The sequence below is a fragment of the Doryrhamphus excisus genome, chromosome 14 (genome assembly GCF_030265055.1).
Source record: "Doryrhamphus excisus isolate RoL2022-K1 chromosome 14, RoL_Dexc_1.0, whole genome shotgun sequence".
NCBI classification, from domain to species: domain Eukaryota; kingdom Metazoa; phylum Chordata; class Actinopteri; order Syngnathiformes; family Syngnathidae; genus Doryrhamphus; species Doryrhamphus excisus.
Genome location: NC_080479.1, coordinates 20,140,675 through 20,163,656, shown reverse-complemented (window position 1 = coordinate 20,163,656; position 22,982 = coordinate 20,140,675). Strand labels below are relative to the sequence as shown.

The window sequence follows — 22,982 nt, the reverse complement described above, 5'->3', positions numbered from 1 at the left end:
AAATGGTATTCGCAGATTCAACAATCACAAAACCTTCTTGACTTAAGAGATCCTGAACATTAGATTTCATATTTAATCACTTTTAGCACATTTAACAAGTACAAACAATCCGCACACACAGCTTTCCAGATCTTCCAGAACCTGCACCTATTCCTGGGGTAAAACTCTGGCTACACATCTTAAGTGACAGTAGCTACGTTGCCCCCCCCTTGAAAACCAGAAATGGGACCATATCGGTGTTGGCTTCTTTCGCAGATAACTTTTTTTCACCTAATATTGCCCACTTTTATATTCAGTTTTTTCTCCTAAAATCAGGGCTTGTTTTCCCCCTAAAAGATTATTTTTGTTGCAATATTATGACTTTTTCCTGTTTATTGACCTTTTTTTGGAAATGACAACTTTATTGTCATGAAATTCAGACTATTTTCTCAGAAATTATGATATTAATCTCAAGTTTGTTCTCATAATATCACGTTTTCTTGTAATTTTGTGACTTTGTGGTAGAAGACGATGATGTTACCATGGAAATTATGAGGTTATGCTTGCCAAATCGAGACTTGTGGAGGGGTGGGAGTTATGGCCCACAGCAATTAAAAAAAAAATAGTAGTAGCTATATATTACCTTGATAAAATAAGATATTCTATCGCTATCTTTATATATATATATTCTGCAGAATGGTTCTGTTTTAATTCATATCTGGGCACGCCCCCTCCGCTGTGATTGGTACCTGGGAACGCCCATAGAAGGAAGTCCGGCTCACTGTGATGTCACAGGGAGCTGGTGTTAGAAAAAAATAATCTTTCAGGGCTCACTTCCAAATATGCAAACCTCATGATCTGAAACTTTGGCATGGTTGAAGAGCGGAACGCAACATTCCAACTCCATTTATAGGTCAGAAACCCTCTTTAAGGACGCCCAGCAGCATAGGTACATCCAGTAGGTACTACTAGAGCAGGGGTGCTCATTAAGTCGATCGCAAGCTACCGGTCGATCGCGGAGGTGGTACTGGTCGATCGCGGCGTGACATTACAAAAATATCATCCCAGCATCAATGCCGTCACTTGATTGATATACAGGGCAGCCATTCAGATGACAACTGAATGTTGCCCTTCGGGCGACCAATCAAATCAAACAACGTCTCTAAGTGCAGCAGAACTTACCATGTCAGCCTATCATCCATCCCCGTTACTTGATTGACATACAGGACAACCAGTCAGATGACAACTGAATTTTGACCTTTAGGTCACCGCTCATGCGTAAACAACGATGCAAAGTGCTAAGCTAGTCGGCGAATTGCGAGATTTTAAAGCCCTCGCTAAAGTTTATGGTCACTAAAATGAGTGAAGGAGCTGGACCAAGTAAAAAGGCAAAAACTGGACCAAGTAAAAAGGCAAAAAACATATCACTTCCATACGGATATGGAATATTATACGGATATTATGATACGGATATTATCCATGACTGATAAACATTTGGAAGTGTGCTTGAGGCTGGCTATCAGCAGCTACTGTCCGGACTATGCATCCCTGGCTGGTTCAATTCAGTGCAAGTCATCAAAGTAAACTCAGGTAATTACAAAAAATGTTAATAGTTAATTATGTGTGTTTTGCAATATTGGCTCATTTGGTTATGTAAGGTACATCAACATACATTGTACGTACAAATAATCCTCAATACATTTGAAAATAAATAGATGTTTTGCATTTTTGTAGTGGGTAGATCATTTTGACTCGGTCATTTTAAAAGTAGCTCGCATGCTGAAAAAGTGTGAGCACCCCTGTACTAGAGCAATAAGATATATAGATGTATAGTTACATGCTCGGGGGTGTTCTCTGCTGCTCCCGGACATGCGACTGACTCGGCGTGGTGGTCTCCTTTGCGGCTGCTGACCTGATGAAGAAACAGGCGATGAAATCCATTTAGTTCAGGTTCTCAGGTAGATCTCTATGAAGCTCTCATATGCATCCTTATTTTTAAAATCCATTCTTCCCTTTTGAGGCCTTGTTGCATCAGCGTCATTCCCATGGCAACAGTTGTAATGCTACTTCCTATGTGGGCACGTGACTGCAAAGTACATACGTCTGGCGTGAAAACATGGATGGACACAACGTGCCCCTCAGAGATAGCAGAGAACATGTGCAGCATGCTGATGCCGTCCGACACCTGAGTTTGAACTGAGCGAGGTGGCTGTATTATGGTTTTTATTAGCCCACGTAAGGAGCCCCCCCAGCCATAAAAACAACTGCAGCAACACAACAGCGAGGTTGGAAGTGCACCTCGGAGACCCGGCCTGCAAAAAGTACATTTAGAAACATCAACATGATGCTGGAGAACCTCCATCGTGCTGGAGCAGAAATGAGGAATTATTGTTCCACGTATTTGTGTATGATAAGCCCCTCCCCATCATGTGACACGTGAACAATGAGGCATATTAAAAAGGCGGACGCGGCCGACGCATGCGAGCGTCTTACCTGTTTGATGCCGTCGCCAAAAACCTGGCTTTCCGCCTGCATCTCTGGCTCTGCGGCACTCGTGGCTCTGCCTTCCTCCTCCTCCTCCTCCTCCTTTTGCCTTCCAGCCTGTGTGCCGCTCACTTTGCGCTCCTGCTTCAACCTCTGCCTCCTCTTGCGTCGGTTTGAGCCCGACGCTGACGCTATCTTCTGCGGGGGTCGTGCTTCAACAGGTCCCTCCCCCGAGGACTGGACCGCAGATGGAGATGGAGAGAGCCTCTGAAGCTCCGAGGTCTGCTGGATGCCGGCTCTCTCCGCTAGGAGCGACTGAGGAGCGTCCATCTCCCGAATGCGAGCGTGATGGTCCTCAGAGGAGATCTCAGACTTGAGCTCTTCCTGCTGGGGTTTAACTCTTTTCTCTCCGTCTTGACTGCTCATTCTTGGAACCTCTCGGACCAGGCTTTCGTTCTGGGTGATGAACCTGGCATTCTCCAGTCTCACGTCCTTCAGCTCGTCTTCCAGCTGCCCCACTTTCTCCTCAGTCGACACCAGTTGCTCCGTAACTTCAGAAAGTCTCAGTGCGAGGCTTTCCTTCTCACTCAGTGTGAGGTGAAGCTTCTCCATCAGCTCCGTAGTATCCTTTTCCACCACACGTTCAGCCGGGACCTTCCCGTGGTCCAGCTCCTCAATGCGTGCCTGGAGGTCGGCGACTTTGGCCTCAAAGTGGAGTGACTCCTTGAGCGTCGTCTCCTCCAGGTTCATCTTAGCCTCCACAAGGCTCCTGTACTCCTCCTTCAGCTCCTGGTAGTTCACTTCAAAATTCTTCTCAGCGAAGGAGAATGTGGTCCGCTGCTTTTCGATTTCCTCTCGAAGCTCATCCACCTGGCATCGCAACTGACTGGTCTCAGATCTTAGGGTCTCCATTTCCACGGTTCTCGAGTCCGCGTCCGCTTTCAGAGTGTCGTTCTCCAGCTGCTGCTCTTTCCACCTGCTCTGCCAACATCGGTCCTCCTCCCTTCTTTCATTTTCTAGCTTCTCACACTTCTTCAGCAACGTTTGGATTTCACCCTCCAGCCGCGCACGCTGATCCCTTCCCTTCCTGAGATCTTCCAGCTCCACCTGAAGCTCCTCAAGCTGCTCAACAAGCTCATCCGCTTTGGAGCTGTGCGTCGCCAGCTTCACATCTTCTTTAAGGCCAAGAATTTGGTGCAGAAGATCTTCTCGCTCCGTGGAAAAAGCCGACTTCTCCGTTTGTAACAAATGTAGCTCATCTTCATAAGCCAGGCGGAGATCATCCAGAGCTTTTTGGTGTTTGACAGCAGCTTCGTTGAGGAGGTTTTCAGTATTGAGGAAGCTCCCTCTCTGGAGTTCCTCCTTCAGGTGCGTGAGCTCCTCCTCGTGGCTGAACAGGAGCTGAGTTCGCAGTCGCTCCAGCTCGGCTTCCTGCGACTCGGCCATGCGGTCCAACACGGCGTCCTTCTCTCGCTCCAGCATCTCCAGCTTGATCTTGTAATTGGTCGTCTCCGATTCGTGCTTGGTCTCCATCTCCAGCGCCGCCTCCTGAGCAGCGGCCAGCTGGCGACGTTGCTCGCTGATGGTCTCCTGAAAGCGCAGCAGCTCGCTTTGATGGCTCTCCTGTGAGATAAAACTGCTGGATACCAGCTCCACCTTCTCCTTCGCTGAACCAAGATCTCGAAGGAGGTTCTCAACCTGAGCCTTGAGGTTGAGCTTCTCTTGGGTGAGTTCATGCCTGCTTTGATTATGGCTGACTTGGGACCGCTCTAATGTCTCCTGAAGCTCCCTCATCTTAACATTGAGCGTCTCCACCTCAGCGGAGCGTTGCTCTTGAACAAGCTCCATCTCTGCGTGATGTTGCGCCGCCATTTGCTCCGTACGCGCCGCGTGTTGCAAGTTGATCTCCTGCTTCATCTGGACGATCTGCTGTCCGTACATCTCGTCCAGCTCTGCCCTGAGAACATCCATCTTCCTGGCGGCGTCCTCCTGCATTCTTTGCATGGCCTGACCTTCAGAGAGGCTCCCCTGGTGACAGCGCCTCTGCAGGCCCTCCACCGTTCCCATGAGCTGCTTGATCTCATCAGATGACATTTGCTCCTTCTGGCGAGCGTTCACCAGCTCACTTTGACAGCTTTGCAGCTCACCTTGCGCTTTCTCCAGTTCTAATTTACAGCGCTCCGTTTGGCTCCTGGTGGCTTCCAGGTCGCCCAGACGTCCTTCAAGCTCCGAGTCCTTGGCGGCCGCTCGCTGTTGGAGGCCACGCAGGCTCTGCTGTGATGTCTGGAGCTCCTCCTCCAGCCGGCTCAGAGAACAGTCCCGGTCTGAAATGATTCTCTCCTGCTCTGCTATCAACAAATCTTTCTCATCCGGCGGCAGGATGATGCCCCCGTTGCTCGACCTTCCCAAGACCGCCACTTCTTCCCTGAAGACCGTGAGGGCCTGCTCGTGTTCTCTGATCACCGCCGTCTGCTCAGATATCAGCTCATTTTTCTCCTTCAGCGTTTTGGCAAGAGCCTCCTCTGCTGCTCTCAGCTGTGCCAGCGACTCCTCCTGATTCATGATGACCTTCTCCTTCTCGGCTACAAGCACATCCTTCTCATGGATCCTTTGTGCGAACGTCTCCTCTGATCTTCTCCCTGACTACAATAAGAGCCAGGCATCACATACACAAAGAGAACAGACTGACGAGGAAGGAGGAGCCAAAGCCGAGTTCTCACCATCTCCACATGGCTGACTTGGCGCTGGAGCTGGCTGATGAGCTGCTGCTGTTCACAGCTCCTCTCCTGGTTCTTCCTGGCTTCCAGGTTGGCTTGGTCCAGCTGTACTTGGTACTGCAGGAGCTGCTGCCTGGCCAGAAGGAGGTCGGCCGCTGTGCTGTTGTGGCTGGTGTTCCTCATGGTCTCGCCGGCTTGCAGCTGGAAATCACAGTTGAAGCTAGATGTTTTGGAATACGGAGCACACTTGAAGCGGAACATACCTGCTGGAACTGGATTTGGAGCTTTTGGCTCTGCTCTGTCAGCTCCAGGAATTCCTTCATGATCTCGTCCTTCTCCTCGCGAGCCTGCTGCAGGTTTGCGGTGAGCTGGGTGATGATGCCATCTCTCTGCTTCAGGGCGGCCTCAAAGTCCTGCAGCTGCATCAAATAGCGAGAGAGAAAGCTCTTGAAAAAAGCCGTGCACACACACACACACACACACACACACACACTTCATCAACATGTCCATCAACATTTACCTTCTGCACACCTTCTCGTCCAAACGCAGACCTCATTTCCTCCAGCTCCTGACTCAGCTCCTCCACCGTCTCCACGTCCTGCGTCCTGCCTCCTTTCATCCCCTCGCGTAGAGGCTCCGCCTCCTCCTGAACAGGTGGACAGCGGTTACTAAAGCTTTGACGAGCACGCCGCCGAGAGCAGCGGCGTTAGCTGCAGAAGCAGACAGGGAGCATGCAGGGCGTTAGAAGTCCACCATGCCTTCACTCCCTCCCTCCCTATCTTCTAACGCGGCCTAGCGCAGCTACTCAAGCTCCTCTTTCCACCGTCACTCATTCCTTTCAAAATAAAAGCTGTGAATAAAAGCTTTCCCCCAGACTACAAACGTGTTAGTATTGAGTAGAAAGGGCTAGAAAGGCGGGATGAGTGAATGTTTAACATGTCGAGTGAATGCACGGTCAGCAGTCGGCAGGCAGTGGCGGCAACGCTATCATGGCCGCCAGCAGAGCAGCCTGATCGGATTACCGTACCCAAATAAAATCCTTGGAGGACGTCATTAGATTGTCTGTCATCTCCCGGCAGCCATTGACCTGCTAATTGACACGGCGTCAGCCAAACACGTCCACGGGGCAACTAAGGAGCCGCCCAAAACTATGCAATGTGTATGAGCTGCTCGGTCATGTGACTTACCTCTGAGGAGTAATCTTCTGCGGTTGTTGACACCTCACTCTCAGGCTGCAACACAAGAAGAGTACCTTTAGATGCGTTCTTCATGTAGGACGCAGACCTAACATGGCATGATGTTGCGGGGCCACACGTGACAAAGATGGACGCTAACGTCAACAACGGCTCTTGCAGGAGCAATTATATGAGAGAAAGTGTGTAGCCAACACAAAAGCCCTTACTACACAAACCAGGCTGACTTTCCTGCTTCACAACAACGTGGAGCAAACAACGACACGAGTAGATCTGATCACGTTCTGCTTCAAAGTGCGGCGAGGCCACAGGAACTGGTCATGCAGGCTGTCTGTTTCCATGGCAACTGGTGCTTTAGTGCGCATCCGACACAGAGAGAGGATCCGGGGAGACGCAGCCGAGCTCAATAATTGGACAACTGTGGACACAAGTGGCAATCTTTGTGCTCCTGATGGAACGATGCCGTACGTGAACGCGTGCACGTGTAGTTCAAGTCAGTGACGGGAGATCATATGACATCAGTCGTTTGCAATATTAGCAATGGATATGTGGTATTAATAATAGACTTCCCACCACTACACTGGTTGGGGGCGTTTTCTATGCTGCTTTTGTTATGTTTTCATTTTTCTGGTCATATAAATATTGTGGGGGCTGCACGGTGGTCGAGTGGTTAGCGCGCAGCTAGGAAACCTGAGTTCAATTCCACCCTCGACCATCTCTGTGTGGAGTTTGCGTGTTCTCTCCGTGCGTGCGTGGGTTTCCGGTTTCCTCCCACATTCCAAAAACATGCTAGCTTCATTGGCTAACTCCAAATTGTCCATAGGTATGAATGTGAGTGTGAATGGTTGTTTGTCTATATGTGGTCTGGGACAGCTGGGATAGGCTCCAGCACCCCCGTGACCCTCGTGAATGAATGTTTCGCCTGGTGTCATGTGACATCGCTAATAAATAAGAATAGAAAAGTAGACTTTGCAGATGCCTGCCATGGTTCTCCATGGTTCCCCATGGTTCTCGTCAGAAGAGCGAGTGTGCTGATGCGCCTACCTCTACGGTGGAGGTCAGGTCATGCCTGAGCACCTCGCCGCTGCCCAGCGTCCTTGACAGGCTCAAGTCGGTGGTGCGAGGCCGCTCTTCATTTCCTTCCTCAGCTCCATCTCGGCCCCCGGTCGAGTCATCCTCACGTCCCACGGAGCGATCCTGCTGGACCTCCACGCTTCCCTGCGAATCCTCTTCAGACTTCTTTTTCTTCTTCTTTTTCTGCTTCTTCTGAGAATCTGCGTGAGCTTTCCTTTGGCGGTACTCAGCCAGCTGGTGACAAGGGAAACACGACAGGAAGACAGGACTCAATCTGGGCTTCATGGACTTCCACACACACACCACCAAAAGCAAGCAGAACAACCTACTGTTCGTCCGCACAACTTGGGGAAACTCAAGCGAAACATGGCATTGGCCAAAGAGGCTTGGTCCGTGCTCCGACCGCCAACAGCAACCCTTCGCTGTGCCAGAGGCTAATCCCCGCTAAAGGATTACACTTCAAACCATGTCAACGATCACCTTAAACCACCCATTCTACTTTCTGCTACCACGGGCCGGGTTTGATGGTCTTCTAGCTGCCCACCGAAATACAAGTCAGGCTTTTCGCTGAATGGAAACAGGAGCAACAGTCTCTCCCCGTCCATTACGTTTCCTTTACTTTCCTTCCTACGTGCTTAAGTACGCTCACCGCTAGACGTGTTTAATGTTGAGCTGACATGTGCACCCGCTCAAGGCTCCCAATTAACTGAATTAGATCCCCTGAATCCAGGCACATCTAATCCACAGCACGCTGCAGCCGGCTTTGGGTTTCAACTTTAGACGGCGCCCACTGACACTGCTTTACTTGCAATGTGCAGGTGAAGGTGCCATGGAAGGAATAGTCACGACAGCGCATGGTATGCCGCTTGCTCACTGTAGGAATTACAAAGTAAGGATCCATAATGCTTCACGTTTGATGACGACACAACACGCAAGAACAAAAAAAAAGAGATGAAAGACCAGTTTTTTGCTGGAACAGTGCATGGTATGCTGCTACGATTTACAATATAATTTTTTTTTTAGAATAAATGTGCCAGAAATCTGTGGAAAAGTAAATGGACGGCCCCCTGGCACCTCCATCTGCGCTGCCAGAAACACAAACATTTACACAGGCACCTTTTTAAGTAGGGATGGGGACTTACTGACAACAGATGATGAAGATAAGGTACCTTAAATGTAGCACAAGTAGGCTTTGAATGGATCAGGACTAGCTTCCAAATGACTCAAAACACACACGGCCACGTGTACTTTCATCAAATCTAAATTAGCCTGAGAAAACACACACATGTACAATTAACTATGTATGTGATGCATTCTTGTTATTACTTTACTTATGTAGTGTCAACAACAGAGTAGAGCGGACGCCAGAGGGCAAGAGTCTCTATCTTAGACATCATGTGCCTAGGATACACCCAGCAGGCTACCATGCCCACACACAGTCCGCATTATTTTCTTCTTCTTCAACTGGTCTACAGATTCTGGGCACGTATCATGCTTTCCGCAGCATACCATGCACTGTTGTGACACCGACAATGCACTTTGAGCTTTCTTCTTGTGCTTCTGTTTGTTTTGTTGCCTCTCATCCCCAGCATGTGACGCCAACGTAACACTGCAGATTCCTCATCAATCAATCAATCAATCGTGACTTTCAAATTACAAGCAGCATACCATGCACTGTTGGGATCAAGCAATTTCTGCTTTGACAGTGCCTCTTCGTCCATCATGTCTAAATGTCTGGACTCGCCAAGATTCCCCACACTTTGGCCAAACAGTTACAAAAACCTTATCAACAGAGGGAGTAATAAAGCTGACATTTATGCCAACAATAATGCACTTGACATGCAATCTGTTAAAATGGAGGGGGTGTTGTTCATTGACACTGAAGGCAACACATATCTTCTGGCATGGGGGACAGTTGAGTGCTCGCCCGGGTGGGGATATGTCCCGTAAATCCTGTTACACCTGCCAGTCAGCCAGCCAGTCAGCCAGCCAGTCAGCCATCCAGCCTCACTCCCAGCAGGAGTCAGAACCCAACCCTGACTAACATTGAGTGAAGGTCTGCAGTTCGAATGACAAAGGGTGTATGTACCATGGAGCTAGCAAGCACAAGCTAGGCTAACACCCTCCGGCTGTCAAAGCAGGGCGCATGTTTGGACTGACAGCTGCGACGGGAGGGGGGAGAGGGGGGGTATGACGGTGGGCGGAACAGCTGACAGACCCAACAACAAACCATAAAAGTTTTCAGCAACGATACATTGACTTTAGAGCCACGACAGCAGCATGAGAGAGTTATGCTAACGTCATGGCAAGGCGTCCTACCTTCGCTTTGCCGGCCTCCAGCTTCTTTTGCCTCTCCTCGTCTTCCATCGTCACGCCGTCTGAAACAAGACGGAAACGGATTCATACGTAATGGCCACAAGGTACGTTTAAGCTCCGGTGGGTAAATGTGCACCGGCCGGCTTCTGGTTGGCTGCCAGAGGCTTGCGCCCGCATTCTAACACGGTCCGTCTCCTCGCTGGAAGACGGCGGCCATGTTTTTCCACGTAAACATGACACCCCACTGTGATGGCTTCTGATAGGTGGCTCGTAGCCACGCCCCCTGGATTCCACCGGTGTTGCCTTCAGTGGCAGCCAGAATCGTCGTCAAAATAGATGCTGTTTATGTTGCCTCTGTTGACAGGTTTGACAACCTTGCATCCATTACATATTATACTAACAGTATACTACTATACTATACTATACTATACTAACAGTATTAGTTAATTTATCTCCCACTTCGAGTTTATAAGAAAATGTTAATCTCTCGCTAAAGGTTTGAAAACAAGTTGATTATTAATTGGCGATTTTGTCTTTTATCGTGACAAAGTACCACAAAATGTCAAGGATCTAACCTCAGAGCGGTGACCTCTGCCCTCTAACATGCCATTACTTGCAATTAAGCTCTGAAAGGCAATGGCAAATAAAACTTCTCTTCAACGGGAATAAAAATCATTAAATTATTTGACAAAGTGATGAGCAATCAATTGTTATCCTGCCAAAATGACTGCAGCTGCTGCCGTTTCTATGGCAACAGAGCTGTCCCACTTAGAGGGCCCGTGTGAACAAAATGTTCAAGAGTCATTCATATTGTCATGGCTGCTATTAGACTGTTCCCCATCACGTGTAAACAGACGGCAGATACCTGCAGCAGCAGCAGACGAGGACCCCCCGTGTCTTCCGCTGACGGGGGCTGAGCAACTTATAGTCTGGCAGATCTTGAATTCCACCCATCTTCTCTTGGACATGCTGTCCAATTCCACCCCACCTGTGAGCAGCTACGGTCGGTGCGGCAGTGTCGGCAGGAAGTGTGGTGCATTTGAAAGTTTAGGCCCAGGCTAAATTATTGATTCGCCGAGGGAGTAATGTTTCAGTCGCACAGAACATGAGAGCAAAAGGAGCGCATTAATTATGATTGCAAAGCCGAGCGATGTACGCTGGGGTATCATATAACCTGAAAACGTTCTGACAACGAAGTTTAATGACCACTTTGCAGCGGCGGAGTGAAAGTGCTTGGCAATAACGACGAGTAAATTGCATCCTGTGATGTCAGCCATCACCGACTATGTCCTTCACAGCAGGAGTGAAAGCTGATTTGCATGATGAACGGCTCAGGGTTGGGGTGAAATATTCATAAGGGGAGGTACTCGTGGGTGTCGAGAGCCCGCGGGACGGTCAGTAGGTTCTTCAGCGGCGAGCTCATCAAGCAGTAAACGCATTCTTGTGGCAGATATATGCAAAAGAACATCACTTGAATTAGCATTTGTCACGCAGTCTGCAATTTGAAAGTCGTGATTACGCCGCGGCCGCTAATTACTAGGAGAGACAGGCGCTTATTTAGTTATTTAGCCGTTTATTGTTTGGTGTAAACACAGCGCGGCAAACATGACACCGACACTTGAAATACTCGATGTAATATTCTCCTGTTACGGAAAACATTTGTCTCTTTAGAGTATAATAAAAGATTACAAGCTGGAAATGTACGAGTCTTGTAGCACGTCTTCATGGTACCTGCAAATGACAAGACGGCTTAGATGTATGCAGTACACAGTACTGGCATTGGTACCTGCAAATGACAAGACAGCATAGATATATGCAGTACACAGTACTGGCATTGGTACCTGCAAATGACAAGACAGCATAGATATATGCAGTACACAGTACTGGCATGTACATGCATAGCATTTCATGCTCAGTGACGTATGACAGGAGTACCACATTTGGGAGTAACACCCTACACCTACAGTGGAGCTTTCAGAGACATTGAGCTGTGTGAGAAATTTCAAGCCTCCATGTGGCGTATTTTTTATGTTAGAAACTCACTTTTCCATCGAAGCAGCGTTCTTCACAAGTGGTCTCGTCCGGTCTACAAACCTCAGAGGAGCACATGAAAAGGATCTGCGGGGACCACAATCAGCATGTCAGAAGAACCTTATACTTTCACAAAGCCCGTCTCGGGTTTTATGACGACAATGTGGACATAAGCTGGTGATACAACGAATGGCAATAAATACTCACTTCCTCATCCAAGTACTTCTTAGTTTTGGTATCCATAAACTGGAAAGCCCTGACAACAAAACGCCTCTGATGGCGATTTTGGGGCAAGTCCTTGACTTCCAGGATGGACACATTTGGGTCGTAAGGGTTGGCACACCTACAGGGACAGACACACCCCCCCTCCAAATTACCACGAAGATAGTATAAACCAGGGGTCGGGAACCTTTTTGGCTAAGAGAGCCATGAAGACCAGATATTTTAAAATGTGTATCTGTGAGAGCCATATACATTTTTTTAAACATTGAATGCAATAAAATGTGTGCATTTTTATGTAAGACCAACAGTTTTAGATATAATGGGCTCTAATTACGTAGACCAGGCACACTACCCCACGCCAATGGGGTGTGGCCAGCACACTTTCGTGAGCAGCGCAGTGTCTAATAATAAATCAAATACTTGCTGCCATTAATGCAACTTCTGCTGCTGCATGGTTTTGAACCGTATTCAGTATATTTCATTCTTTTGGCCATCTTCACCAGAAGGCTTGGTTCTGCAGCTTTAGCTATTTGACTAAAGGAGGAAAGTTTATATTTACATGTTTTTTTGACATCTCAATGACCGAGGTAGACTACCGCATTACCCAGTAATAATCATGTTTTGGTGTTTGACCTGGAAAATATCATCAGGAAAGATAGATATGGTCGGCCATATTGCAGTAGAAAATAGATGAATTAAAATGCATAAGAAAGTTGTTGATTTTGAATATTATTTTTAACAGTGATTTCTGTGATGTTTACGTTAAAATGTTAGCAAAAATACATTTTTATTGTGGTAAGAAATGCTTGAGAGCCAGATAGTGTCATCAAAAGAGCCCTACCTGGCTCCCGAGCCATAGGTTCCCTACCTCTGGTATAAACCGTGCACGGTGGGCTGAGATGGTTACTAACCCTTCGTAAACGAGAACCAGAGCATTCTTGGCGGAGCGAGGATACGCCAGACAGTATTTGACCAGGATGACGGCGTCGGGTTTGGGAGACCACAGGCTGAGTTCCAAATAGACGGCTTTGTTGAGGACGTAGCGCAAGGTCGGGAAGGAAGGCAGGAAGGTGGAATAGCTGTCATCTGCAAGCGTGGGGGCAAATATCATTAGATTAGATTAGATTCAACTTTATTATTATTATTGCTCATGTCACTTGTACAGGGCAACAAAATGCAGTTAGCATCCAACCAGAAGTGCAATTTTTATAAGTACATTAGTATGGACAGATGTATGTAAATAAAACTATACAGGCTATGACTATAATACAGTGAGGATATGTACAGGGATATACATGACTATAATATGGCTATTGTAGATTATACAGATTATAAACAGTATGGGTATGACAATATATAATAACAGTAATATATACAGTATTGCAATGGAGTGACTAGGGTATGGAAATGACTATAATATGGCTATTGTAGATTATACAGATTATAAACAGTATGGATATGACAATATATAATAGCAGTAATATGTACAGTATTGCAGTGAAGTGGTTATTGCAGATTATATAAATTATAAACAGTATGATCAATGAATCAGATAGTATATGTACAATAGTACAATAGTGATGAAGAGTATTGATATATTATTCTTATGCTTTTTTTTCCCTTTATTTGGGCAAATATGTGAAACATTACAGTGCATTTCTTACATCAATCAAAATATAACTTTCCATTATTTACATTTGTATTCAACTATCTGATCCCAAGCCCAAAAGGAGTAGGCTGAAGCAAAAGCTAATAAATGCCTACCCCTTTTTGCAGGATATAATCATGTTCATGCCACTGTCTTGTTTCCCCTGTTATTATTATCATTGTAATATTATTATTATTATTATTATCATTGTTGTTATAATCTTTATCATTATTACCATCATTATAATCATCATTAATATTACCATTTTCGTCATTATAGTTAAAAATTGTGTAATTTTAAATTTTTAATGATTTAATTTTACAGACATCATTGCTTGTAGAGTGCTGTATCATTTCTTCTGTTATTTTCGGAAATCTGCAGTCTTTGTGTGTCAATTTATTAGCCCACTTTTTTGTGACATTTACTTATTTTCTGGATTACATGCGTCTAATCCAGGGGTCGGCAACCTTTACTATGAAAAGAGCCATTTCACCCACTTGCCCACTAAAGAAAAATAGCCTGGAGCCGCAAAACGTTGTATGTTTAAAACAACATTGGAGGGAAAAAAAAAGACGAGTTGGAGTACTCTTGCTAGTACTGGAGATAAACTTTTGTTTTTAAATGAGCTCTAATTTATTTTTTAGAATCGTCAAATAACTCATTAATAATAATTAATAACTCAAATAACTCAAAGTATTACTCATTTCCCTTCATGTTAACCTGTCAGAGAGAACTGGATAGCATCCTGTCTGCTCATTCAGTCACCAGTCAGAACTCAGTCAGGATGCATTCATGGTCTCACACAAAGTTGGATTTTTGTAAACTCATAACAAAGACGTGCATTTTCACCACACGGATGCTAAAAAATATTCAAGCATTGCAAAGGGAGCCGCAACAAAGAGGCTGGAGAGCCACATGCGGCTCTGGAGCCGCGGGTTGCTGACCCCTGGTCTAATCTTATGCATTAAAAAAAACAAGAACTTGAGACCGTGTCTGGACAGGTGACCAACCCAAACATCAGTTTCTTCTTGTTAAACCCTACCTGAGGTTTTTAGACGTGTTTATTAGTTTTTTGTGTGTCTAGTCTTGTGCGTTAGGAAGCAAGGTTTTAGGTCTGTGCTCAAACCAATTTTTGAAGCTGTCCATTATTACTATTTTTTGTAAAGTAATAATTAATAATAATTAATGATAATAATAATGATAATCCCTACCTCTATATTTATGCATGTTAGCCTAGGTACCTCTAACAATGTATAGTTACAAAGGTATTAAGGTAATATTCTTACCAATATAAAAGCCAATAGAAAAGCAGGAAATGCTGCATTGATTGAACACCATACATCCTATACCAGGTCACCCTAACTTCTTCTAAGAAAGGCCGAAGAATGTGAGGGGGCCCACATGGGGGGGGGGCTCTTCATAGAGTAAAACATGTGAAGTGTTCCCGCCAAGTACAGCACGCCATCAGCGTTACCCGACGCATGCTAGCATGACTTGCGGAGACGGCAAACTGACCGGTAGCAATCCTCAAGCGAACGCCATACAAAGCGTCGGAGTGGACGGACGGGGGCAGGTGGCGACTGGGGATCTTCACCATGAAGCCGACACTGGCCAGAGGCTGCCGGGCGTTAGTGGAGATACCGTAGCGACACTCGATGAGGTACCTGAAACAGGAAGACCAAATAAGGCGGGCGTCCATCGGGAGCAGACGGAAGACTCACCTCAGCGGGTCGGTTCTTGTGACGATTCCGTATTTGAGGTTGAGCGCTTTGATGAGCGTCTGCACCTCAGCCAGGTAGAACCTCGTCACGCCGATGTCCTGCAGGTTGGTACATGTCACTTGGGGGCGGGGCGGCTGGGGGTCATGGAAGAACACCAACTTACGTAAGTGTGAGTCCCACATTCCGTCACTTTGAACTTAAAAATGGCAAAGTTGGCCTTGAGGACGACCGGCTTGCAGCTGGTTCCCGGTATCACCAGCCGGGCGGGGTCCACCCACGTGGACGCGTACTCGGAGCGGATGATGAAGACAAAGTGTTCATCCAGCGTGCACTCTGACGGCACAACAACAACATTTGCTTCTAACGTGGATCATGGAGGATGACGAGGCAGAGGCAGAACCCGTACCATCCATCGGATAGAAGCACTTCCACGTGGTGGGATCCACACAGCATCCCAGGCTCTCACAGGCGGAGGATGATATTCCCGCTTGTCCGCACGCCAGCTGCTCCTCAGAGGCCAGGGCGCAATCTGCAAGGACGGGGAGATGCGTACGTTGGCCAAAGCATCACAAGCAAGAATCGAATGGTGCCCTACTCTGCGCCTTGGGTGCCACCATGGGCGGTGGCGTTCTGCATCTTGAAGCACTGCCGGGCTCGGCACCAGAACGAGGCGTCAAATCGGAGCCCGACGACGAACCGGGATCACAGGCGACCTCGGCGACTCGGGCCCGACCCAGTTGGTCCACGTACTTCAGCTGCAGGCGGTAGCTGTTGGTCTGTAAGCCCGCCCCCCGAGGTCATTCCAGGTCATTCCAAACAAATGGCACCAGAAGGTCAGAACCCACCTTCTCCACGTAGCATCCCGTGTAGGGCACCGTCACGCCGCTCTGGAGGCGGGTCACATTGAGGCCGCAGGTCTTCTGAGCAGGACCGGCAGCTGGGAGGTCTTCAGAAGCTGCGGAATGCCAGGAAGAGGTGGGTGACTACACCCTTTACCTTACAGCAGGGTGTCCAAAGGGTGGCCCAGGGGCCGTTGATGGCACGCAGCTTTTTTTTTTTTTTTTTTTTTTTTTTACTGGCCCAGGCGTATTCTAAAAATATCATTTAACAAGAAAACATCACAAAATACATGGAGACAAGAATAAAGTCCAAATATTCAAAGAAAAGGGGAACCCAAAGGAGAACGTTCCAAGAACTTGTAAGCAATGTAGCATACAGTTGGAATGTTAAGTCGTGTGGAGTCCTTTCCAGAGGATCGTATATCCAAGCTGTACACAGACTACTCTAAAAGGTAAAGCATCGTGTTCATTAATTCGTAGTAGCGTCCCGTCAGAAGACGACCTACTGAAACGAGAGTGCCGTGTAAGAACCAAGCGCTTACCCGACACTTTGACATGACTTAGCGGAGCAGCTGCTAAACGGATATGGAAGCCATCTTCCTCACACACGACATGGAGTCCACTTTCACTTTGATTGGTGGGGCTTGTACGGCCTGTTGGAGAGGCGCCCTCGTCTGGGGAACCTGCCAGCCTTCCTGGAGGAGGTTCTAACGTTTCCGCTTGGACGGCAGGGTCGGTGTAATAGTCATCATCGTCACCATCTTCTTCCTCGAAATCTGGAGGGGAGGGAATGTCAGAAGGGCCGCCTCCTCAATTGTCGCTCATATTCTTACCTGACGAGGGCCTGGGGCCTTTAAAAAGCGTGGTTTTGTCGTCCTCCGCCCATCCTCGGGCCGCAACCGCGTGCAGCCACTCAGTCAGGACCAACAACAGCAACGCCGCCCCGAGTCGAGCCATGACCCCCGACAGCCCAAAAAAGCCTCGCTGCCGCAACACGGCCGCACCTTGAACTCGTCACCTTGCCGCGTTAACGATCACACCTGGGGGCGGCTGATTGGTTGGGTCAGGTGTGCTACCGACGTACCTGGGGGGTGGATGTTTTGGAGATTGGAAAGTGGAAGATCAGGTTGTGGGCTCACCATGATGGCAGGAAAGACCAGACTGGAGACCAGCTGAATGTGGGCGCATCCATCTAGTCCAGGGGTCGGCAACCTTTATTATGAAAAGAGCCATTTCACCCCCTTGCTCACTAAAGAAAAATAGCCTGGAGCCGCAAAACATAGTATGTTTAAAACAAAATTGGAGGGAATTTGGGGCTATCAAAGTAGTTCAGATAAGAAAAAAAACAAGTTGGAGTACTCTTGCTAGTATTATATTAAATATAAACTTACATAAATATATGTGTAAATTACTGTAAACTTACCTGATACCTGAAGTTCCAATGTCGCTGTTTTATATGATCTCTAATTTATTTTTTAGAATTGTCAAATAGCTTTGGGAAAGTATGAAAAGTATTTATAAAGTATTTTCCTTAATGTTTACCTGTGAGAGAGAACTGAATAGCATCCTGTCTGCTCATCCTTGTACTCATCCAATCACCAGTCAGAACTCAGTCAGGATGCATTCATGGACTCACACAAAGTTGGATTTTTTTAAACTCATTACAAAGACATGCTTTTTCCCCACTGTGGTGTTAAAAAATATTCAAGCATTGCAAAGGGAGCCACAACAAAGAGGCTGAAGAGCCACATGCGGCTCTGGAGCCGCGGGTTGCTGACCCCTGATCTAGTCTATATGAACGTGCACACGGTCCATGAATGCAGCACAAAATACAATCTTTACGCCGGGAAAAAAACTTTATTACACATTACATGTGTACCCAAACAGGAAGTTGTCTCTCAGACAACTTGCCAAAAAATGCAGGCGGCACATAATAATAATAATAATAATAATAATAATAATAATAATAATAATAATAATAATCATAATAATCATAATAATCATAATAATCATAATAATCATAATAATAATCATAATAATCATCATTTGTATGAGTTGGCTTTGTGTTTGGGCAGGAAGTTGAAGTGTTGCGGTACGGGTCCCAGGAGCATTTCACTGTCAAAAAACACACAAAAGCAGGTTAGCATCACGCCTGAATGAATTGCCGCCGAGCGAAGGTAGCGACTCGCCTCATCCTGATCCAGTCCCCGACATTCTGGCTGGCCATCAGCGTCTCCAGGTAGTTCCTGCCCAGGTAGTACGGAGGTCTCTCGTTGAGCTTCTGAGGCACTCGCTCCAACAGGCCCACCGGAATATACCTAGCGGATGAAGACGGAAGTCTTGGAATGCTAACACGCTAACGTGCGTCCCCGGAAGCCCCACCCCCACCTGCACATGAAGGACAGCCACTCCAGCAGGAAGGTGCGGGTCTTCTCCACGCCCCGCGTGTCCGAGCCCCAGTGCTCCAGGCCGAAGTTGGTGAAATCCCTGAGGATGTCCAGTCGCTCGCCGGAGGAGATGTCCCAGTGGCGGCTCTCCTTGATTTCGGTGAAGATCCAGGGCTTAACCAGAGCACCCCTGCGGGGACGAGAGCAGCAAATATAAAGACTGGGTACCCTTGAGGGTACAATTACCGAGACTCACCTTGCAATCATAATTCCAGAAACCCCCGTCTCTTTGGCTCTCACGGCGTCCTCGTAGGACAGAATGTCTCCATTCCCTGGGACGGTGAAAACCACATGAGCCAAGATCACGTTCATGAGAAGGACAATAAAAGCCCGGATGAAAGGCGGCGCTACCGAAGAGCGGGACGGGGCTGGCCAGCTTGGAGCAGGCGGCGATGTAGTCCCAGTCCGCCAGTTTGGTGTAGCGCTGCTCCCTGGAACGGCCATGCAGCTGCGGCAAAACCACCACAGCACAACGTGACATGACGACCACGCCCTATATGCTGCGGAACGGCGACGGACGGTACCGTGATCATGGAGACGCCCCAGCTCTTCATCTCTGGGATGAGCTTATGTGCCACGTTGCTTTTCTCCTGCACGCCCGTGCGGATCTTGACCGTCAAAGGGACGTCCAGCACCTGTGGGGGGATGAATACGTACACACGATGACCTGAAGGCTTCCCTGGCTTGCTCGGGCGAAAAAGAAGCACGCTCACATGATTCATGCCCTTGACTATCTGCTCAAACTTGCGAGTGCGGGTCATCAAGCCGCAGCCTCCGCCCTGAGGAGCACAGACAAGAGCTTCACTTGGAGACGCTCGCTGCAAAACAACCGGGAGGTTGCAGTCATCACCTTCTTGTACACCAGGTCGATGGGGCATCCCGAGTTGATGTCCACAAAGTCCACGTCGGTGTTGTTGTTGATGAGCTCGGCGCACCTCGTCATGGTGTCGGGGAAGCAGCCCTCCACCTGACCGCCAAAATCAGCACTTCACTCTCCTCGTTCATCCTCAAACCCAAGTAGAACTTCTAGACCAGGGGTCAGCAACCCGCGGCTCCAGAGCCAAATGTGGCTCTCCAGTCTCTTTGTTGCGGCTCCCTTTGCAATGCTTGAATATTTTTTAGCACTTGTGTGGTGAAAATGCACGTCTTTGTTATGAGTTTACAAAAATCCAACTTTGTGTGAGACCATGAATGCATCCTGACTGAGTTCTGACTGGTGACTGAATGAGCAGACAGGATGCTATCCAGTTCTCTCTGACAGGTTAACATGAAGGGAAATGAGTAATACTTTGAGTTATTTGAGTTATTAATTATTAATTATTATTAATGAGTTATTTGACGATTCTAAAAAATAAATTAGAGCTCATTTAAAAACAAAAGTTTATCTCCAGTACTAGTAAGAGTAGTCCAACTCGACTTTTTTTTTATCTGAACTACTTTGACACCCCCAAATTCCCTCCAATGTTGTTTTAAACATACAACGTTTTGCGGCTCCAGGCTATTTTTCTTTAGTGGGCAAGTGGGTGAAATGGCTCTTTTCATAGTAAAGGTTGCCGACCCCTGTTCTAGACTGATACATTTTAGGCCCGACGTCTTAATAGAATTTGGTTTCATGTCAACATGAATACTTCACTGTACTTGAGTGACTGTACATGAATACTTCCTGTCCAGTCACACACTGAGAAAAGCAATCCAAAAGGGTCAACATAAAAACCCTGAAGACCTCTCCATCCTGACTCCAAAGGGTTACCAACGTGTGAACAGGTCTAGGCAAACCTGGACTCCAAACAGGTCCTCGCTCTCGTGCCTCTTGAGGAGGGCCCACTCGGACTGCTGGCCCTGCAGCAGGTTGGTGCACATGGCCATCTCGCCGCAGGTGATGTCTGCTCCGAAACGCTTGCACACGCGGCGGAAGGGCAGGTTCCCACACTGCCGACAGAGAGGAGACTGGAATTGGTCTCCTTTGGAGTAGGAATGAAGGACCGTGATATACGTTAGCATCTACGTGTCCTAAGACTGGGGCGTCTGGCTCTTCAGACACCGAGACCAACGGTCAAGGATGACAATGGGGGAAGACTTAAAGGGGACTATGATGGTCCTGTGGACTCCTATAGAGCAGCTCCACACCATAACCCGCACACACGGCTTTCTAGACCTTCCCTAATCTTCACCTATCCCAGCTAGAGTTCCTTGGCTTTGATTTAATTTCTGGGCACGCACCCCCCCTCCACTGTGACTGGGGCCACCCCCAAGAGCGAGGAGCAGGGCAGGCGTACGGCTGGCACCCGGGCATGCCCATATAATGAGCCTAAAATATGTGCCTAAAATTTGGCAATGTTTAACAGCAGAATAAAACATTCCAAGTACTTCCAAGTGGAGAACCGGGCTTCTGTGTTTTGTCAAAAGTCGTCATCATTGAGCGGCGCCGGTACGTCCGCGCCGTTGTCGCCGCCACGTGGAGGGTCGCCAAATGAATGAATAATCCCCTCTCTTTATGTTTTACTACACGATTTGAAAATGACTTCTTTTTCTCTTACTACTGTGAAAGCGTCAACTTGTGATGTCACAGCGGCCCACGCCCACCTTGGACACTTACTGTTGTTAGGGGGGCGAGGTAGAGTTTGTCTCTGAAGTCCACCTGGAGGCACAAACAAAACACACATGAATACAATCTCATCCAGGAGGAACTAGGTGAGAACATGGCGGCATGCGTTTAACCGCAGCGGGAGCGGCTATGTCGGGACATTTTTTTTAATACCTGTTTTTTTTCACACGGGCGCAGCTTGATGACGTCCGCGTCGGTCAACGCGCCGACTGTCTTCACTGGGGCCGCTTTGGCCGTGCTGGCCTACAACAATACGGAGCTGATATGAGCCCCATGTGGCAAATGTTGGACATTCAGGTCTTACCTGCGACTCGGCGTCTGAACCAGGCGGCGCTGAACCTGCAAAATGTGAGTCAGCTGACTTTCACTGAAGACAAAAACCAGACAAAGTCTTCCTACCGTGGCCTTGCTCTTCTTTTTTGTTCGAAATGGTTTTCAGGTACTCTGCAGACTTCCTGAACACCTCGGAATGTTTCCTCAGCCGATTCTGGAGCTCCTTACTCAGGCTGTTCCTCACCGCCGTCCTGCCCTCGTTGGCTTTGACCAGGAGGCCGTTCTCCATGGTTTGGAAGTCGGCAGTGGTGTGCGCCTTGGCGAAGCGGCAGGTGAGACCGTAGGCGCACTTCCCGAACGTGTTGTAGACGTGGCAGCTCTCCCCGATGTCAGCAGGCTTGGTGGCCAGATAGGCGGCGACGTCGTGGTAAAAGTGGCACTTGTCTCCAAAGGGACAGTCCCTGTTGTCCTGATGAGGTGGGACGATTATTATGGAGACACGCCATCCATCAGGTGTGGTAGAATAAAGGTTCCTACCTGGATAACTGACAGACACAGCCTTTTCTCATCGTAGGTGGTTGGCTTCTTGTGCGGCCTGGACTTGTTCTGACCCCGGAGACGTTTACCATGCGGCTTACGGCCTGTACTGTTCTCCTCTGGGTCTAATTTGAGCTTTTTGGTTTCCGGCTCCTCCACGGGCGTCTCCTTTGACTCCTCGGCTGCCTCCACGGTTTTAGCCGCCTTGGAGCTTTGCCACTCAGCATCCACAGATTGGTGGAATTTCTCCTTGGTGGTGATGAACCTGCAAATGCAAGGAAGAGGGCAGATGTTTACATGTGATGGAAGACACCTGTCATTTAGGACCCAAACTTATATATATCTGACTTATGTGACTCACTGGGGCTTGAGGGCTGCCTCCCCCTTAACAACGCCGTCTGTCCCCTTTGCATTTGGTTCTTCTGCAGCCTTTTCCATTCTCCCCACTTACTGTGTATCTTTTTAAACAGGACATGAATAATATTCAAAATTACCGATCTATTGTGTACATATACTTATGAATAATGACAACGATTAAAATATCTCTTACCTGCTGTAGTTGGCGGTGTTGACAGTCTAATATAAAGTGAAGCTAGCTGCTGACGCTAAGCTAATATGACAATCAAAACCTCCGATGATAAGCAGCAATTACTTTCAACGAGTGACACAAATAAAGGAAAATAAAGTTTGTTTTCTTATATCAGCTGTCACACAGTATTAAACACATAACAGGTGATTTGACTGTGCGCAGCGTGTTGCGGCGATAGTGCATCCCTTAAAGGGATCCGGAGTAGCCTTGGAGAGTACAGATTATTGGTTCCGGATAGGGACAGCTTTTCAATCTCCATTCTGAAGAATTTGGGTTTTTTGAAAATAATTTATAGCATATGAATGTG

The 22,982-nt window shown here is 47.7% G+C and overlaps 3 protein-coding genes across 13 annotated transcripts in view; all 3 read right to left on the bottom strand.

The window, feature by feature from the left end:
• akap9 (A kinase (PRKA) anchor protein 9) overlaps positions 1 to 10,011 on the bottom strand; it is a 38,013-nt gene extending 28,002 nt beyond the window's left edge. For 4 of the 8 annotated variants that reach the window (XM_058047465.1, XM_058047467.1, XM_058047472.1 and 1 more), the window contains exons 1-9: positions 9,767 to 10,010; positions 7,418 to 7,681; positions 6,368 to 6,412; positions 6,208 to 6,270; positions 5,701 to 5,826; positions 5,444 to 5,599; positions 5,184 to 5,381; positions 2,473 to 5,106; positions 1,817 to 1,891 (exon numbers count right to left, since the gene is read on the bottom strand). In XM_058047465.1, coding sequence (XP_057903448.1) covers positions 1,817 to 1,891; positions 2,473 to 5,106; positions 5,184 to 5,381; positions 5,444 to 5,599; positions 5,701 to 5,826; positions 6,208 to 6,270; positions 6,368 to 6,412; positions 7,418 to 7,681; positions 9,767 to 9,814 — 3,609 coding nt within the window. In that variant the 5' untranslated portion in view covers positions 9,815 to 10,010. Of the gene's footprint in view, positions 1 to 1,816; positions 1,892 to 2,472; positions 5,107 to 5,183; positions 5,382 to 5,443; positions 5,600 to 5,700; positions 5,827 to 6,207; positions 6,271 to 6,367; positions 6,413 to 7,417; positions 7,682 to 7,776; positions 8,221 to 9,766 lie in introns of those variants that run through there. The other 4 variants (XM_058047469.1, XM_058047466.1, XM_058047468.1 and 1 more) reach the window with 4 other exon arrangements.
• Positions 10,012 to 11,170: 1,159 nt separating this feature from the next.
• LOC131102339 (zona pellucida sperm-binding protein 4-like) lies at positions 11,171 to 17,261 on the bottom strand. Of its 3 annotated transcripts, none has more exons than XM_058047923.1 (12): positions 17,058 to 17,261; positions 16,767 to 17,000; positions 16,231 to 16,340; positions 15,981 to 16,161; positions 15,792 to 15,914; positions 15,549 to 15,718; positions 15,386 to 15,483; positions 15,180 to 15,328; positions 12,928 to 13,102; positions 12,002 to 12,137; positions 11,807 to 11,881; positions 11,171 to 11,203 (listed from the first exon to the last, which is right to left on the bottom strand). In XM_058047923.1, the coding sequence occupies exons 1-12, from the start codon at positions 17,179 to 17,181 to the stop codon at positions 11,186 to 11,188; spliced, it is 1,593 nt and encodes a 530-aa protein (XP_057903906.1). In that variant the 5' UTR covers positions 17,182 to 17,261; the 3' UTR covers positions 11,171 to 11,185. The 3 variants fall into 3 exon arrangements, with proteins under 3 accessions (XP_057903906.1, XP_057903905.1, XP_057903907.1); XM_058047922.1 differs by lacking the exon at positions 11,171 to 11,203 and adding an exon at positions 11,317 to 11,549; XM_058047924.1 differs by lacking the exon at positions 11,171 to 11,203 and adding an exon at positions 11,317 to 11,494 and having other exon boundaries at positions 17,058 to 17,259.
• Positions 17,262 to 18,073: 812 nt separating this feature from the next.
• On the bottom strand, positions 18,074 to 22,917 carry dus3l (dihydrouridine synthase 3-like (S. cerevisiae)). Of its 2 annotated transcripts, none has more exons than XM_058047028.1 (16): positions 22,637 to 22,917; positions 22,448 to 22,544; positions 22,087 to 22,351; positions 21,676 to 22,018; positions 21,582 to 21,615; positions 21,430 to 21,511; positions 21,268 to 21,309; positions 20,448 to 20,600; positions 19,522 to 19,638; positions 19,385 to 19,450; positions 19,196 to 19,306; positions 19,023 to 19,119; positions 18,868 to 18,943; positions 18,613 to 18,801; positions 18,414 to 18,542; positions 18,074 to 18,339 (listed from the first exon to the last, which is right to left on the bottom strand). In XM_058047028.1, exons 2-16 carry the CDS (start codon positions 22,522 to 22,524, stop codon positions 18,267 to 18,269), a joined length of 1,854 nt encoding a protein of 617 aa, XP_057903011.1. In that variant the 5' UTR covers positions 22,525 to 22,544; positions 22,637 to 22,917; the 3' UTR covers positions 18,074 to 18,266. The 2 variants fall into 2 exon arrangements, with proteins under 2 accessions (XP_057903011.1, XP_057903010.1); XM_058047027.1 differs by having other exon boundaries at positions 21,430 to 21,519; positions 21,581 to 21,615; positions 22,637 to 22,914.
• Between the last annotated feature and the right edge of the window lie 65 nt (positions 22,918 to 22,982).